Below are 18958 nucleotides of genomic sequence, written 5' to 3' on the forward strand. Positions count from 1 at the left end.
GTGATTCTCGCCGGGTTTTCATCTGGCGTGAACCAGGAACCAGATACCAACCCATTAATGTTCTTGAAAGGGACCTGTATGGAGGTCGTGGTTTGATGATGTGGGGTGGGATTATGATTGGTGCACGTACACCCCTGTATGTGTTTGACAGAGGAACTGTAACTGGTCATGTGTATGAGGACGTCATTTTGCACCAGTATGTCCACCTTTTCAGGGGTGCAGTGGGTCCCACCTTCCTCCTGATGGGTGATAACGCACGGCCCCACCGAGCTGTCAACGTGGAGGAGTACCTTGAAACAGAAGATATCAGGCGAATGGAGTGGCCTGCCTGTTCTGCAGACCTAAACCCCATCGATCACGTCTGGGATGCTCTCGGTCGATGTAGCGCTGCACGTCTTCAAATCCCTACGACACTTCAGGAGCTCCGGCAGGCACTGGTGCAAGAATGGGAGGCTATACTCCAGCAGCTGTTCGACCACCTGATCCAGAGTATGCCAACCCGTTGAGCGGCCTGTGTACGTGTGCACGGTGATCATATCCCATATTGATGTCGGGATACATGGGCAGGAAACAGTTGCGTTTTGTAGCACATTTGTTTCGGGAGGGTTTTCTCATCATCAATACCGTGGACTTACAGATCTGCGTCATGTGTGTTCCCTATGTGCGTATACTATTGGCGCCAGTTTTGTGTAGTGCCACGTTGTGTGGCACCACATTCTCCAATTATCCGTAATTTATGAGGATGAGTGTATAATCAATACTTCCTCCCATGTTTTGGCTGAACACGTTCGAGCCACTATTAACACGAGTCGCTGATTGCCTTGCAAGTCTCTCCTTTCCCTACCCAAATGAGGAGAGTGATCTGTTTTAGAACTTGGCGCTGCGTCGGACTCTGTTCTCTTGAGCCAGAGCTCAGCAAATTAGTGTGGGAGTGGGTCAAGGTGGTTTCCCATTGGAAACACCTGTTCTCTCGCAAACACGCACTGAATGTTTCTGCCAAAGTGAGATACTCGAAACCTGGATACAATCGTACACAGGCTGCTGTAATAAAATTGTGTGTCTACAGTCGGCGTAACTAATAGAAAAAGGCGCTGACTGGCGCCATACTAAAAAGAAAAACCGAGTTGATTGGACATCTAGCAATGCGGGAGACCTGGCCAGTCTTTCATGCGACTCTGTCCATATTTACTGATTGAAGCAAGATTTTGTGAAGTATACATCCTCGGCACGCATTCAGTACTGCAATGTGATATATTGTACAGGGTGATAGTTCTGAAGTATATGAAATAAAATCGTCATAACGTCTGAACGGTTTGCGTTAGGACGTTCAAGCCGCACGGTTGGCCGCGGGGCATGATGGGAATTGGTATGGGCATTATGGACTGGTTTAGCGACGAAGCGCACTTTCATTTGGACGGCTTCGTCAGTAAGCAAAATTGGTGCATTGGGGGACTGGGAAACCGCATTTCGCGGTCGAGAAATCTTTTCACTATCAACAGGTGACTGTGTGGTGTGCAATTTCAGGTCACGGAATAATCGGTGCGATATTCTTTGATGGCACTACTGAACGGTTCGTGAAGGTTTTGGTAGTGATTTCATCCCTGTTATCCAAAGTGACCCTGATTTCGACAAGAGGTTCTGCATCCAACACGGAGCTCGACCCCATCGAAGTAGGAGAGTGTTTGATGTCCTGGAGGAGCACTTTGGGGGCCGCATTCTGGCGTACCCAGCGGCCACTGGCATGGGCCTCGATTGGCCACCATATTCTCCTGATCTGAACACAAGCGACTCGTTTTTGTGGGGCTGTATTAAAGACAAGGTGTACAGCAATAACCACAAAACAATCTTGATCCGAAAACAGCCATTCAAGAGGTAATCGCACAATTTACGAAAGGAACCGCAATTCTAGTTTAGAAGCGTAGTTCTAAATGTCGAGTTGTCACATGTGGCGAATTATTTTTCTTAAAATACTCGGAATTGCTGTTGAACTGGAAGTACTGTAAACTCTGTCATGGTACTATACATAATCACGTTAACGCAATATTGAACGAAAAATCAGTGCAAGGTTAATTAACGTGAAGTGCTGTATAGTTGGCGCTGTTACCTAAAGTAATTACTCTTTCACGTAAAACCAACGGAGACCCAAACAATTTTTAATAATTTTTAAGCGTATGCGAGTGTAAATTTTTATCTCGTAGAATATTCCAGTAAAGTTGCAGGAAACTATTTCCAATTAGTCTTTTGATGAGCAACAACTGAAACATCCATCATTTTCTATTTACTTGCGTCTACAGTTCTGTAAATTTCCCGAAACAGTGACGTGATCTGCCTGGAATGTGAAATCTACCTACGCTTCTTTGTTTAATTTACAACCAGTAAACCCTCGATTCCTTAGAGAGACGAATTCTTACGTATAAAACAGCTTCAAACTTCTGATTGCTTTACAAAGGAATTAACGTGTTAAATATTTGACGTGAAGCGTATGAGAGAGAAATATTTTAGAAAAAAGTTCGAAATTATGTTTAAAGTTTGTTCGAAGTCGCCAATTTCTCTCGTTATGATACTGGATGAATATAGTCCGGATAATTTGCGCTCCGTTTTAAGCAAAATCTAATGTTTCACGCATGTCAATGTTTATGACGTCATACCTCGTGAACTAGGTGTCGTACAAAGATGTAATTCTGTAGGTTATTCAACGATGGTAGAAACTGACTACAATATGTGTTGCGAATAGAGATAGTAGTAAAGCATAATAAATTAAACATCGTGCCTGATGTTCAAGTTCTACTGAATGATTAGCGAAAGTGTGGTAGTCGATAATTTTTTTCTTTCATCAATTTGCTGGAGGGGGGGGGGGGGGGGGGGAGGGCGGGGGGTTGTCAGCGAGAAGAAGTTTCGAAAATGTTTGAAATTAAGTGTAAAGTTTGTTAGAAGTTGCTAAAGCTATCATTCCCAAATCCTGTATGTACAATGAGCACTAAATAAGTAGTGTAACACATTTTTTCTCGGCCAGTTTTGGTCGAAAAAATGCGAAATTTCTTGTGGAACATCATGGAGTATTCCCGCTTCACAGTGTTGAACTTCAGCTATCTGATCGTGCCAGCCATAGATGCTCATATTTCTTTTCTTGCCAAACTCCAACATTGCTGCTAGAAATTGTCACTAGAACACGAGAAGAAAATACTTTTCAATTCAGCTCCCTCATTAGCTTATTAAATCATATGTTGACATAAAGTTCAAAACAGGAAATGAGTCAGCAATTCTTTGTCACATGCAGACCGATGGAAATTTGTTTGCCAAACTACAATATGGCGGACGATGCAAAGTACGTGTATTTGCAGACACGTTGCAGTTCTATACTCAGAGACCAGTTCTACACTCACAGGGTTATTTGGTTTGCGTGATAGCGTTACGGAGATGTTTAGCAAACTCAAGTGGCAGACTCTGCAAGAGAGGCGCTCTGCATCGCGGTGTAGCTTGCTGTCCAGGTTTCGAGAGGGTGCGTTTCTGGACGAGGTATCGAATATATTGCTTCCCTCTACTCATACCTCCCGAGGAGATTATGAATGTAAAACTAGAGAGATTCGAGCGCGCACCGAAGCTTTCCGGCAGTCGTTCTTCCCGCGAACCATACGCGACTGGAACAGGAAAGGGTGGTAATGATAGTGGCACGTAAAGTGCCCTCCACCACACACCGTTGGGTGGCTTGCGGAGTATAAATGTAGATGTAGATGTAGACTGATGAACTGTCCATGAGTCTGGTGATTCGACCTGTTGTGCTGCCATTCGTAAACAGCATACCAAGCAATAAAAGCATTTTCACAAATACACCGAAGAGCCAAAGAAACGGGTACAGTTGCCTAATATCGTGTGGGGCCCCACGAACACAAAGAAATGCCTCAATAGGACGTGGCATGGACTTGACTAATGTCTGAACTAGTGCAGGAGGGAACTGACACCATGAATCCTGCAGGGCTGTCCATAAATCCGTAGCCGGCCGCGGTGGCCATGCGGCTCTAGGCGCTGTAGACTGGAACCGCGCCACTGCTACGGTCGCAGGTTCGAATCCTGCCTCGGGCATGGATGTGTGTGATGTCCTTAGGTTAGTTAGGTTTAAGTAGTTCTAAGTTCTAGGGGACTGATGACCTCATATGTTAAGTCCCATAGTGCTCAGAGCCATTTGAACCATTTTTTGCTTAGAGCCATTTGAACCATAAATCCGTAAGAGTACGAGGGAGCGGAGATCTCTTCTGAACAGCACCTTGCAAGACATCCCAGACATGCTCAATAATCAGGTTACTCTCTATTCAGAGGTTCTTGCACGCAGTGACCGTTATTTTGATTTGTAAATAATACATTTCAGCTATCGGTCGTGCTTTGGAATTTTTTATTGGGCAGATCTAGATTTCAGCTAGAAACTAGCCATTCTCAATGCTAAGAATACAACAGGTACATAGTTAGATGATCTCATAAAAAAGTTGCAATTAATGGCTTAACTCATATGGTTTATATATTACATACCACTATCATTTTTGGTTAATGCATGTAATGCCTGTTGGTCGGGCTTTGTCCACAGTTCATTGAATACTAATGTTTGCGGAAGGCGGGCTGCCTGGAGAACATATTGGTTGGTTGCTCATTAATGTTCATGTCTGGGGAGCTTCGTGGCCAGCGGAAGTGTTCAAACTCAGGAGTGTTCCTGGAGCTATGTAGCAAATCTCGACGCGTGGGGTGTCGTATTCTCCTCCTGGAATTGCGCGAGTCCGTCGGAATGCATAATGGACATGAACGGATGCATGTGGTCAGACAGGATACTTGCGTATGCGTCACTTGTCAGAGTCGTATCTAGACGTATCAGGGATCCCACATCGCTCCAACTGCACACGCCCCACACCAAGGCAGAGTCTCCACCAGCTTCAACAGTCACCAATGCCCATACATTTCCATGCGCTCGATACGATTGGAAACGAGACTCGTCCGACCAGGCAACGTGTTTCCAGTCATCAACAATCCATCGTCGGTGCTGACGGACCCTGACAAGGCGTAAAGCTTTGTGTCGTGCAGTCATCAAGGGTACACGAGTGGACGTTCGACTGCGAAAGCCCATATAGATGATGTTTCGTTAGATGGTTGGCACACTGACACTTATTGATGGCCCGGCATTGAAATTCGCAGCAATTTGTGAAGGGTTGCACTTCTGTCTCGTTGAACGATTCTCTTCAGTTGTCGTTGGTCCCGTTATTGCGGGATCTTTTTCTGGCCGCAGCGATGTCGGAGATTTGATATTCCTGATATTCACGGTACACTCGTGAAATGGTCGTATGGGGAAATCCCCACTTCATCGCTACCCCGGAGATGCTGCGTGGCACTGCTCGTGCGCCGACTATAACACCACGTTGAAACCAACTTAAATCTTGAAAACCTGCCATTGTATGAGCAGTAACCGATCTAACAACTGCGCTTTTTTTTCTTTTTTTTTTCTTTATTGTCATTTTGAAACCTCATACAAGGTAGGCCGGCAGCGGCAAAACTGTTCCGCCCTTCGGCCACAGACAATACATGCAGTACAAGTGGAGACATCGAAAAACAAAACAACACGGTGGACAGACAATTGTAGACACACAAATTAAAAATACATGAAGTCGTTAAGAGGTGCAGCGTCCAAATAAAAACGTTCAGCACTCGGACACGAACAGAGACGACAGAAATGGCACACGTGAATGAAGCAGCACAAATGACGAAACACTGCATCACTAAGACGATGGCACACACAAAACACTGGCGACGATCTCTGGCGCGCGAATGTTCACTTTATGTGTACGAGTCCAGGGAGCTGCCAAAAGGGGAAAAGGTGGGGGAGGAGGGAGAGGGGAGAGTGTAGATGCCAGTGGCAGAGGAGATGGGAGGGGGAAGAAAGAAGGTAGGGGGTAGGGGAAACCCAGGGGGAGGAGGGAGGGAGGAAGGGAGAAGGGAGAGAAGGGAGAGAGGGTGCCCTTGGGAAAAAACACAGGGTGTGGTAGGGGAGGATCAAAGTTGGTAGGAGGGGTAGATGGAGGGGAAGAGGGCATCATCAGGTATGGGGAGTTGGTGGAAGCCTCCTTGGGCGAGGGTGTGGAGAGTGGAGAGATGGAGAGCAGGTGGGACGTGCAAATACAGGTGCGGCAGCAGATGGTGGTGGGAGAGGATGGGAGAGACAAGTGGAGGAGGGGGATCAAGTTTACAGGTGTAGGGGATCCGTATCTGTTCGAGGAAAAGGAGGAGGTGCAGGAACGGAATAAGGTCGTACAGGATCCATGTGGAGGAGGCGAGGCAGATGCGATAGGCGAGGCGAAGCGCATGGCGCTCTCAACTGCGCTAAGCACTTGTCGTTTCTTTATATAGGCTTTGCTGATTGCAGCGCCGTACTCTGCCTGTTTACATATCTCTGCATTTGAATATTCATGCATATACCAGTTCCTTTGGCGCTTCAGTGTATTATGCAGGTCAAATTCATAGAGTAAATAACTTTTCAAAGAGTAAATAGTTTCCTTAATTCACCATATATTCTTTAAAGCAATAGATATGTTGTGCTACGCTCTTCATAAAGTAGCATTATGTTCTTCAGGTTTCATGCTGTCTCCATATCGAAATCGATTCACTTGTTTAGTCGCGAAAACGTAACACACATACATTCGGATTTATAATGTTGATGTGGTTGAATAAGCTGGGACTAGTATTCCGTCGACAATGGGGTCATTAGAGACGTACTCGGATTAGGGAACGACATAGGTCGTGCCCTTCACAAGACAACCGTCCCGGAATTTCCCTCGAGCGATCTAGGGACACCACGGTGATGGTCGGACGGTTCATCCTGTGCAGGTCTAGTGACCACCCTTACCCGGTCAATCGCAGCGCGAGTGTCGTCCTTTTCTGCGTTGTTACACAGGCATTAGCAGCCAGTCAGCGGGCTAAGCGTCGCTTTGATCTGCTCCACATTGCCGGCGCGTCCTGCGGTGTGAGCGTTTTATTGGCGCGCCAGCGAACTCTGCCAATTAGTCCCGAGTGTACGGAGAGCTCACCAAGTGGACGTCTGCCAGCCCTGTAATGAAGAATCTGCGCAACTGCTCTGACCCCCGTAACTCACACGCTTCATCAGCAGCTCACATGGCGTACGCACTAGTACACGTTCTTGTCGACTGAGACACTGAATCGCCTGTATTCCCGTAACAGCAATAAATCGAGGCAGTTTGACTTATTAATACAAGCTTCTCTGACTTTAATTCACCATAGAGTACTGTATTTTTCAATGCGTAAATGAAAAAATCACTAAAAGAACAATATTTACGAGGGATACCCCAAAAAAATCCGGAATAACTTTTCCGTGGGCGGAGCTTGTTTAGTACGCATTTCTGCCACTAGGCGTGTAGTACGCATTTCTGCCGCTTGGCGTGCATAGCGCAACTCATTGCCAGTTACGTGCCGCCTGTGTTGTCGACCGGGCTTGTTCTGTTTACCTGCAGTGATTGCATTTGCTAGCTCCTTTTTGTTCTTGTTTCGTTTTTTATTAAGGCAAGTTTAAGTGAACAACGTGCAGCTGTGAAATTTTATTTTCTACTCGGTAAAAATGCTGCTGAAACTGTTTTATTGTTTAAAACAGCTTACCAAGATGACGCTATGGGAAAAACTCAAGTTTATGAGTGGTTTCCTCAGTTTAAAAATCGCGACATGTCAATTGATGACAAACCTCATTCTGGACGCATATCAACTGCCCGAATCGACGAAAATATTTAAACAATTCGAGAGCTTGTTCTCCCATTCGTCGACAGACAATTGATGAACTGTCAGAGGTTAGTGGGTTATCTTGGAGCTCGGTTCAGCGAATTAACGGAAGATTTGGGAATGAAAGGGGTTGCTTGTTTCTCGGGTTCTGACTGACAATCAAAAGGAACGTCGTGTTAAAACGTGTGGTCCTTTGAAACAACAGCTTGAAACTGGTCCAGATTTCTGTCCAGGGTCATTACTAGTGATGAGTCATACTGCTACGATAATGACCCAGAAACAAAGCAAGTTGTCTCCAGACGCACAGTCTACAAACGACTGAACAGACATGGTTTACTCACCCAGAGACCTGCAAGATGCATTCCACTGATCCCTGGTCACAGGAGAGCCCCTAAAGCCTGGTGTCAAGAACACAGTACATAGTCATTGGAACAGTGGTCCCAGGTTATGTTCACAGACGAGTCCATGTATGATAACGCACAGCCCCACCGAGCTGCCATCGTGGAGGAGTACCTTGAAGCAGAAGATATCAGGCGACTGGAGTGGCGGGCCTGTCCTCCAGACCTAAACCCCATCGAGAACGTCTGGATGCTTTCGGTCGACGTGTCGCTGGACGTTTGAAACCTCTACAACACTTCAGGAGCTCCGGCAGGCACTGGTGCAAGAATGGGAGGCTATACCCTAGCAGCTGCTCGACCACCTAATCCAGACCGGGTTCCCGGGTTCGATTCCCGGCGGGGTCAGGGATTTACCTTGTGATGGCTGGGTGTTGTGTGCTGTCCTTAGGTTAGTTAGGTTTAAGTAGTTCTAACTTCTAGGGGACTTATGACCACAGCAGTTGAGTCCCATAGTGCTCAGAGCCATTTTTGAACCTAATCCAGAGTATGCCAACCTGTTGTGTGGCCTGTGTACGTGTGCATGGTGATCATATCCCATATTAATGTCTGGGTACATGCGCAGGAAACAATGGCGTTTTGTAGCACATGTGTTTCGGGACCGTTTTCTCAACTTATCACCAATACTGTGGACTTACAGATCTGTGTCGTGTGTGTTCCCTATGTGCCTATGCTATTAGAGCCAGTTTTGTGTAGTGCCACGTTTTGTGGCACCACATTCTGCAATTATCCTTAATTTATGAGCATAAGTGTATGTATGAGGGAGTAGTGGCACATCTCAGTAATCGTAATTCACTGTGCGAGTCGCAGTACAGCTAAAGGAAGAACGGATCCCACGGAAAATAAAATCAATCATATTGTGTATGAGGCATTAGCGAGGCTAAACAGTAGGCTTTGATTTAGCCAAGCATCCTGTTGTATGGAGAAAGCAATGCTTTTGCGTAAGTTGGAACGTCACGGGATTAGGGAGGAAGTTGAACAATGATTCACATGATATCTGAAAAGCAGTGATCGGAAGGGTATGCTCCAGAGTCAACATGCAGCAAAGAAATTGGAATCTGACTGGGGTCATGTAAAGTGGAAGGGGCGGCGTCTGCCACTCGTTACTACACTGGATCCAGTGCCTTTCTTGATATACAGGGTGCTTGAAAACGAACTAACTAGTTTTAAGTATAAATATAATGAGGAAATTAATGAAAAATTACATCAATGAGTACATATCATAAAATAGAATTCCTTCAAGTTCTGTTTAATGTCAGTAGACGTCAACGTGGGATCCATTCGTTGCCCTGCACATGTCGAGACGATAATCCACTTCTCGCCACGTGTTCACCAACATTTCAGTTGTAACTGTTCCAACTGTAAATGACTGATGTCTTTGATCTTTTCACTGTACACAACTTTTTTATGTGGCCCCAAAAGAAAAAGTCCAGTGGGGTTAAGTCTGGGCTCCGTGGTGGCCAAGGTATTGGGCCAACCATGCCTATCCATGCTCCTAGAAAGTGAGTGTCAAGAGCTGTATGCACATGGTTACTGTAATGAGGTAGGGCGCCATCTTGTTGGAAAAATACAAGCCCCTTTTCCGCCTCAATATCGTCAGTTTGGGGGAAGATGTGCTGTGTCAATGTGTCACAGTAAACGCGTCCCTATTTTTTGTTTTTTCTTTAAAAGTGAAAGGACCAATCACACAATCTCCCATAAAACCACACCACACATTAACTTTGGGGGAGTCACGTTGATGCTCAGTAACTTCAGGTGGATGCTCTGCCCCCCAAATTCTGCAGTTATGACGATTAACTGTTCCACTGACCTGAAATGTAACTCATCAGAAAATAGAATCTTTTTTTAAAAAAATGACGTCATCATCAGTTCTGTGTAGAAAGTCAACAGCAAATTCATACCTTTTGATTTTATCAGTAGGTTTTATTTCATGTAACAGCTACAATTTGTAGGCACGCAACTCACACAACATGATACACAGTACCCTTAGGTACTCCTAATTGTAGACTACGTCCGGCCAATGAGTTCTTCGGACTATGAACACACGAAACACGGACCTGTTCAACAACATCTTCAGAAGTACTCGATCTAACTGGTAAAAATGGAAATGCACTGTGGCTAGGGCCTCCCAGAGGGTAGACCATTTGCCTGGTGCAAGTCTTTCGTGTTGACGCCATGTCGGCGACTTGCGTGTCGATCTCGATGAAATGATGGTGATAAGGACAGCACAACACCCAGTCCCTGAGTGGAGAAAATCTCCGACCCAGCCGGGAATCGAACATGGGCCGTTAAGTATGACATTCCGTCGTGCTGACCACTCAGCTACCATTGGTGGACCAGGTCTACCTGGTGATTTTGCATTTAAAACACTTCGGGTATCCTTGAAAGACTTTAGCCAGTGACAGATAGTTTTTGCTGTAGGTGGTTTACCAAAATACTGACGTCTAAAATTACGTTGCACTGTTATAACTGACTCAGTTTCCACAAGCAAAGTAAGACACTGTGCTTTCTGTTGCGGAGTACACATTATTGAGGAGTTTCTCTGCACTGCACGCACACCTGGGCTGAACTGAGGAAACAGAGGGAAAAAAACAACACCGGTGCCGTCTCAAGGTCAAGCAGACCTGCCAAGTGCAGGGGTGCCAAACTTAAAGAGTTGATGAATCAAACACCACAAACTACAGTAGTGTTTGTCACTATGTACAGGTTCTAGGACGCATTAAAAGTAGGGAGTTCTTTCTGAAACACATTGTACATGAACCGGCCTACCTGGTGGCTTGTACTGATGCTGGGCCCCTGGCGACTGGTGCAGCAGCTCGTCGGGCACCACCCTGGTGACTGGCGGCTGCGTGAACAGAGACTGCAGACGCTCGCCGCTCATGTTGGCAGCACTGTGGCTCATCACCAGCACCAGCGAGCGGTCGCCGCGGTCGGAGCTGGAGAATAACGCCGGATTGGACCGTTACTGCGGTAGTTTGCAAGTCGACAGTAAACTTTTTAAAGCAACAGTAAACGAAACACACACTATTGGCCAAAAGTTACGCCTAATCAATAATTGGGAGTATATATTCAGAACAAACTGCTAGATGGACAGTGCTTGGAGATATCAGTATGTCAGCTGTTACATTCATTGCTATAGCATGCACACAGTGTCTGAAGAATACCATACTGTTTCTCCAGTTTTACATGCCTGTGGGGTATGTATAATTTGGGGCCGAAGTGACTTGTCAGTTGGTATTTAAAAATGACATTCTTGTTTTGTTTTCGCTGTTTCCGGTGGACATCGTGAGAGATCACTGACCCAGTACGGTCGTCCTTTTCTTGAAGGACGTTGCCCACTGTGCACCATCTTGGAGGCTGTCTTCACATTATTCGACTTTGCTAGGAAAGAGTGGATTAAGTTCAACTGTATCCGAAGTGGCCACACTACAGGTAAGGCCACGCTCTATAAATGGGGATTCGTAGATAACACAAGCTGTGACTGTGCACCTCTGGACCACATCACAAAAGAGCGCCCTACTAGGAAATTCAGTGGATCAGAACAGGACTCCATAGAAGCCACACCTCCGCCTATGAAGTGAATCCAAGACTTGGACATCGATGTGTAACCAACAGCTTCTAGTCTCGCATGATACATGTCATATTTCTGTACATCATATCACATTGAACACTTGCATATATCAGAAATATTTGATTCACTAGTTCATTATTTTAAATATATTTGTATATATATTGCTTTGCAATGTAATGACAATTTTTGTAAATATGCTGCTGGCATGTATTAAGATAAATAACAATAAATGTGGGATATGTTGACTGACATTTCACCCTAATGGAAGTTGATCTGCAGTATATACACTCCTGGAAATTGAAATAAGAACACCGTGAATTCATTGTCCCAGGAAGGGGAAACTTTATTGACACATTCCTGGGGTCAGATACATCACATGATCACACTGACAGAACCACAGGCACATAGACACAGGCAACAGAGCGTGCACAATGTCGGCACTAGTACAGTGTATATCCACCTTTCGCAGCAATGCAGGCTGCTATTCTCCCATGGAGACGATCGTAGAGATGCTGGATGTAGTCCTGTGGAACGGCTTGCCATGCCATTTCCACCTGGCGCCTCAGTTGGACCAGCGTTCGTGCTGGACGTGCAGACCGCGTGAGAGGACGCTTCATCCAGTCCCAAACATGCTCAATGGGGGACAGATCCGGAGATCTTGCTGGCCAGGGTAGTTGACTTACACCTTCTAGAGCACGTTGGGTGGCACGGGATACATGCGGACGTGCATTGTCCTGTTGGAACAGCAAGTTCCCTTGCCGGTCTAGGAATGGTAGAACGATGGGTTCGATGACGGTTTGGATGTACCGTGCACTATTCGGTGTCCCCTTGACGATCACCAGTGGTGTGCGGCCAGTGTAGGAGATCGCTCCCCACACCATGATGCCGGGTGTTGGCCCTGTGTGCCTCGGTCGTATGCAGTCCTGATTGTGGCGCTCACCTGCACGGCGCCAAACACGCATACGACCATCATTGGCACCAAGGCAGAAGCGACTCTCATCGCTGAAGACGACACGTCTCGATTCGTCCCTCCATTCACGCCTGTCGCGACACCACTGGAGGCGGGCTGCACGATGTTGGGGCGTGAGCGGAAGACGGCCTAACGGTGTGCGGGACCGTAGCCCAGCTTCATGGAGACAGTTGCGAATGGTCCTCGCCGATACCCCAGGAGCAACAGTGTCCCTAATTTGCTGGGAAGTGGCGGTGCGGTCCCCTACGCCACTGCGTAGGATCCTACGGTCTTGGCGTGCATCCGTGCGTCGCTGCGGTCCGGTCCCAGGTCGACGGGCACGTGCACCTTCCGCCGACCACTGGCGACAACATCGATGTACTGTGGAGACCTCACGCCCCACGTGTTGAGCAATTCGGCGGTACGTCCACCCGGCCTCCCGCATGCCCACTATACGCCCTCGCTCAAAGTCCGTCAACTGCGCATGCGGTTCACGTCCACGCTGTCGCGGCATGCTACCAGTGTTAAAGACTGCGATGGAGCTCCGTATGCCACGGCAAACTGGCTGACACTGACGGCGGCGGTGCACAAATGCTGCGCAGCTAGCGCCATTCGACGGCCAACACCGCGGTTCCTGGTGTGTCCGCTGTGCCGTGCGTGTGATCATTGCTTGTACAGCCCTCTCGCAGTGTCCGGAGCAAGTATGGTGGGTCTGACACACCGGTGTCAATGTGTTCTTTTTTCCATTTCCAGGAGTGTATATTAAAAAAACAACAGTAAGAACTTGATGCCTGTTGGGTGTGTTTGGGAGGAGATTCCAATACGGAATGCCCAGAGCACGTCCATGTATAGCTTATAGCCATCTTTCAAATTTTGGAAATTTGTGGTAAGGTCTTATGGCACCAAACTGCTGAGGTCATCGGTCCCTAAGCTCACACACTACTTAATCTAACTTAAAAACTATCTTAAGTTAAGGACGACACACACACCCATGCCCGAGGGGGGATTCGAACCTCCGACGGGTGGGAGGGGGGGGGGGGGCGGAGCCGCGAGCCGCGCGGACCGTGACAAGACGCCCATAGTCCGCTCGGCTACCCCGCGCGGCAAATTTTGGGAAAGCTGGAATCATTGATATGACGGGCATGGGAGCATCTCAGAACGAGGGGTGAACAGATGGAGTCAGGATAAAAATGTCGGAAGAAAAGTCGGCACTGGTCCTTCCAGAAATACTACACCATGAGGAGATCATAGGAATATTTGGCTGGCTTTTACGAACTGACAGATGACACCAGCTGAAATCATGGCAGAGGTTACACGAAGAGTATGTTTCAAGCATTGCAAAAAGTTTTTCGTGATGGCATTCAAAGGCTGTTTGCTTCCATGCGACAGCGAATACAATTGTGTGTTCATGTTTACAGTATTCACACCCGATACTGCTGCTGATGAAGACACTATTTCTGAATGGAATCGAAGTTTAATAACTTTAACACCCGTTAAGTTCTGAACGTCTCCACAAAGTTTGGTAACTGTCGGAGTGGTGCTTCATGGTGACTCCCTTTTCGTTTCTGTCAATGTATCTTCTTACAGAGAGTGAAACTTGTAGCCCTATTACATGATGCTGTCATATGAGGTCCTTATGATTATGTCTTATGGTGACTGAAGAAAGTAACACATTGACATCAAAAGCTCTTCACAGATTGCTAGGCGAATGTCTTTCTGGTCTTGATTCATGAGCCGTGAGACCAACTTGGCGGCAACACGATGCATTTCAAGATGCTGTATCAGGATACTGTGACATGATCCAACTGGAATGTTACATTCTTCTGCAATCTCTCGAACAGTCTGTCTTTCGATTGGTACGTACAATTTCGTTGACGATCCTGACATGAGCGTCGAAGGACGACCTGAACGAGGGTCATCTTCAACTTTTGTCCGGCCATTTTTAAACCGTGTAAACCATTCGTAATATCGAGGACGGCTTAAGCATCATCCCCGTAGGCTTCCTGCATCATTTGGCGTGTCTCTGTATACATTCTCTTGAGTTTCACACAAAATTTAATGCAGACGTTGCTCCTCTAAGACTGCCATTTCGAAATTCCCAAACTATGCGACAGAACTTTCTACTCAATACAGCACTGAACAATAACTAGGAAACAAAAAACAATGGAACTTCCTGCAGCTACAAATTAAACACAGGCGTGTGAAGGGGTGGCAACGGCAATTCGCTCCAACACACCATTGGCGCGGAATTACGAATGTTCCGGAATTTTTTGAACAGACCTCGTAAACCATGTTAAAAAGAGGAATGCAATCGGAATAATTAATCCTCACGGCAAATGAGATGTGTATCAGTATGAGCGATTGCCATAGAAAACATATATTAGGTTTTTATACTAGACTGCACGGTTCAAATGAGTAAGAGGCCACTCTGGAAGCATATTACCGTGAGGTACAGGCGCACAGCGGGTAAATTAGCCGCACAGCGGAGCCCATCCCCTGGAGTATCCTCAGAAGCCACTAGCTGCCAGCTGCACATGTCAATGCCCTCTATTGGACAGCTTTTCTTTTAGAAGTCACCGCTGAATCCACTATACAGATGCGATCTTCTGTAGTGTAGGACCACCACCAGAGAGGGAGGGGGAGATATCCCGTTTTGGTGAGGTTCGCAACGGCACTTTTACGAACAGAACGAATAAAACAGAGTTTCTCCGATATACGTTGTCCCCAGCAGATAAAATCAGAAAGTGAAGGGAGAACGCAAAAATTAGGTCATATTTCACAACATGGGGCGCCACCGAGTGGAGGCACTACAAAAACCGCACGTTTAATGCATTGTAAGAATAGCCATGACTGCCTAACATAAATAATTTAGAATTTAGAGACAGAAAAACTCTCGACTACTGTGTTCAGGTTCCACCTCTTGGGCCACGGGCAGAGACAGAAAGAGATAAGGACACAGTTTTTTAGTGCCAAGTGTTAGGGAGCGTACTACTGGTTAACCGGTTGAAACTACAGCCAGGGAAGCGGACCACTTACTTTAAGGCGGTTGTTCCCAAACTTTCTTAGACCATTACCCCTGGGTGCAGTCAGACATTAGCTGGTACCTTCGCCCTTCTCTTCACCCTTCCGGCTCTGCCCCCCCCCCCTCGCCCTTCCTCGAACTCCCCCCATTATTACCTAATTTAGCACCTAACTAAACTGTAGAATGAAAGAGTTTTCTTGAACACTCTTATTTTTAAAATGGCGAAAGACGAATGATATTTAGTTTGTGCCTGGGGGTGTATGTGTGTGGGTGCAGGGGGGTGTTACAGTGCATGACGAAAGAAGTCGTGGCGCTTCGCAAGTACTACCCACAACTCCTTCTCGGATAAGAAAGCTAGCTATCCACAGTGAGGGTAGACCGTTGTTACAAAACATGCTTCCCTTGCATTACTCGCCTCCATTGCGGCACTTGCATGACCTGCAAACTGCAACCCCATTTGCCGGCTGGAGTGGCTGAGCGGTTCTAAGCGCTGCAGTCTGGAACCGCTACGGTCGCAGGTTCGAATCCTGCCTCGGGCATGGGTGTGTGTGATGTCCTTAGGTTGATTAGGTTTAAGTAGTTCTAAGTTCTAGGGGACTGATGACATTAGAAATTAAGTTCCATGGTGCTCAGAGCCATTTTTTGCAACCCCATTTAAAATTAACCAAGTTAATATGTGTGCACTGTACTTACTGTTGGTTAATCGTTTGATTTCTGCGCTCCTTACTTCTGAACTGGCATAAATTGGATGACTTCAGGCTGTTAATACTTTGTGTCTGACCACAGTCACAAATAGTAATAGTAATAGAAATAATAATAATAATAATAATAATAATAATAATAATGAAAATAAGGAAAACAAAGACAGAGGATGAGATGATCAGATGAAGTTAATCGACACCTCATGTTCTGTGATTACCAAGCAACAAACCTAGGAACCAACACAACTGGATACAGATCACAAGTATACACAACATTTATTACCAGATACCCAGAATTAAAATTTTTAACAGAACAACGACTAGCTGATCAGATCCGTGTAATAATCAAAAACAACAGGATACCCCAGTCAGAATTAGAAAACATCAAACAACAAGTACAACAAATACTGGAACAAAATAATGTGCAATCAGAAGAAGAAGACAATACAGTAATGGACTCAAACATCCCAGAGCAAACAAACAAAGAACAACACGCATCAATTAAACAATCAGAGGAAAACGAAATCTTAAGACAGCCACCAGAACAAGCACAAATAGAACACGAAGTGACTCACATGTTAGATATAGAAGAAAAACTTCAGCTGACATATATAGAATACAAAGACACAAATACAGACATTAGACCATTCTTGCAAAGACCGCCAAATAACCCACAAGTCGAAACAACAATAAAAACTATCAACACAATCATACACAACAAAATAAATGAAAACACAACTGAAGAGTTACAACTACTGGTTTATATAGGAGCACTCACTACACTAAATATATACACTAGGCAGAGATCAGAACCAACCAACACACAGAAGAAACCCACAAAACCAGCATGGCAACACAGGCTACAGATCAGAATAGAAAAACTGAGAAAGGACATCGGACAGCTAACACAATTTATAAGAAATGAAATGTCAGAAAAAAAAACTAAAAAGGTTAGGTAAAATCTCACAACAAGAAGCGACAGAGCAATTACATGAAAAGAAACAGAAATTACAAGCATTGGCCAAACGACTTAGAAGATACAAAAAAAGTGAAAATAGAAGGAAACAAAACCAAACATTCAACACAAACCAAAAGAAATTTTACCAGACAATAGATAAAAAAACACATTAAAATAGACAATCCACCAAACATAACAGACATGGAACACTTCTGGAGCAACATATGGTCAAACCCGGTACAACATAACAGGCATGCACGGTGGATACAAGCAGAAACAGACACATACAAGATGATACCACAAATGCCTGAAGTGATAATTTTGCAACATGAAGTCACCCAAGCAATTAATTCTACTCACAATTGGAAAGCCCCTGGAAAAGATAAAATAGCAAATTTCTGGCTAAAGAAGTTCACCTCAACACATTCACATCTAACTAAATTATTTAACAGTTACATTGCAGACCCATACACATTCCCTGATACACTTACACATGGAATAACTTATCTGAAACCTAAAGATCAAGCAGACACAGCAAACCCAGCAAAATATCGCCCCATAACATGCCTACCAACAATCTACAAAATATTAACTTCAGTCATTACACAGAAATTAATGACACATACAACACAGAACAAAATTATAAATGAAGAACAAAAAGGCTGTTGCAAAGGAGCACGAGGATGTAAAGAGCAACTGATAATAGATACAGAGGTGACATATCAAGCTAAAACTAAGCAAAGGTCACTACACTATGCATACATTGATTACCAAAAAGCTTTTGATAGTGTACCCCACTCCTGGTTACTACAGATATTGGAAATATACAAAGTAGATCCTAAATTGATACAGTTCCTAAACATAGTAATGAAAAATTGGAAAACCACACTTAATATCCAAACAAATTCAAATAATATCACATCACAGCCAATACAGATTAAGCGTGGAATATACCAAGGAGACTCATTAAGTCCTATCTGGTTCTGCCTTGCCCTGAACCCACTATCCAACATGCTAAATAATACAAATTATGGATGCAATATTACTGGAACATACCCACACAAAATCACACATTTGCTATACATGGATGATCTAAAACTACTGGCAGCAACAAATCAACAACTCAACCAATTACTAAAGATAACAGAAGTATTCAGCAATGATATAAATTTGGCTTTTGGAACAGACAAATGTAAGAAAAATAGCATAGTCAAGGGAAAACACACTAAACAAGAAGATTACACACTGGATAACCACAGCGACTGCATAGAAGCGATGGAAAAAACAGATGCCTATAAATATCTAGGATACAGACAAAAAATAGGAATAGATAATACAAATATTAAAGAAGAACTAAAAGAAAAATATAGACAAAGACTAACAAAAATACTGAAAACAGAATTGACAGCAAGAAAGAAGACAAAAGCTATAAATACTTATGCTATACCAATATTGACCTACTCATTTGGAGTAGTGAAATGGAGTATCACAGACCTAGAAGCACTCAATACACTTACACGATCACAATGCCACAAATATAGAATACATCACATACATTCAGCAACTGAGAGATTCACATTAAGCAGAAAGGAAGGAGGAAGGGG

General features: G+C 45.0%; 1 protein-coding gene across 1 annotated transcript in view; it reads right to left on the bottom strand.

The window, feature by feature from the left end:
* The window catches only part of LOC124716733 (mucin-5AC), a 93215-nt gene that overhangs the window by 60591 nt on the left and 13666 nt on the right, over positions 1-18958 (bottom strand). Inside the window, exon 4 of the mRNA XM_047243277.1 lies at positions 10923-11089. Coding sequence (XP_047099233.1) covers positions 10923-11089 — 167 coding nt within the window. The remainder of the gene's footprint in view (positions 1-10922; positions 11090-18958) is intronic.

The sequence above is a fragment of the Schistocerca piceifrons genome, chromosome 9 (assembly GCF_021461385.2).
Source record: "Schistocerca piceifrons isolate TAMUIC-IGC-003096 chromosome 9, iqSchPice1.1, whole genome shotgun sequence".
In the NCBI taxonomy this organism is placed as follows: Eukaryota; Metazoa; Arthropoda; class Insecta; order Orthoptera; family Acrididae; genus Schistocerca; species Schistocerca piceifrons.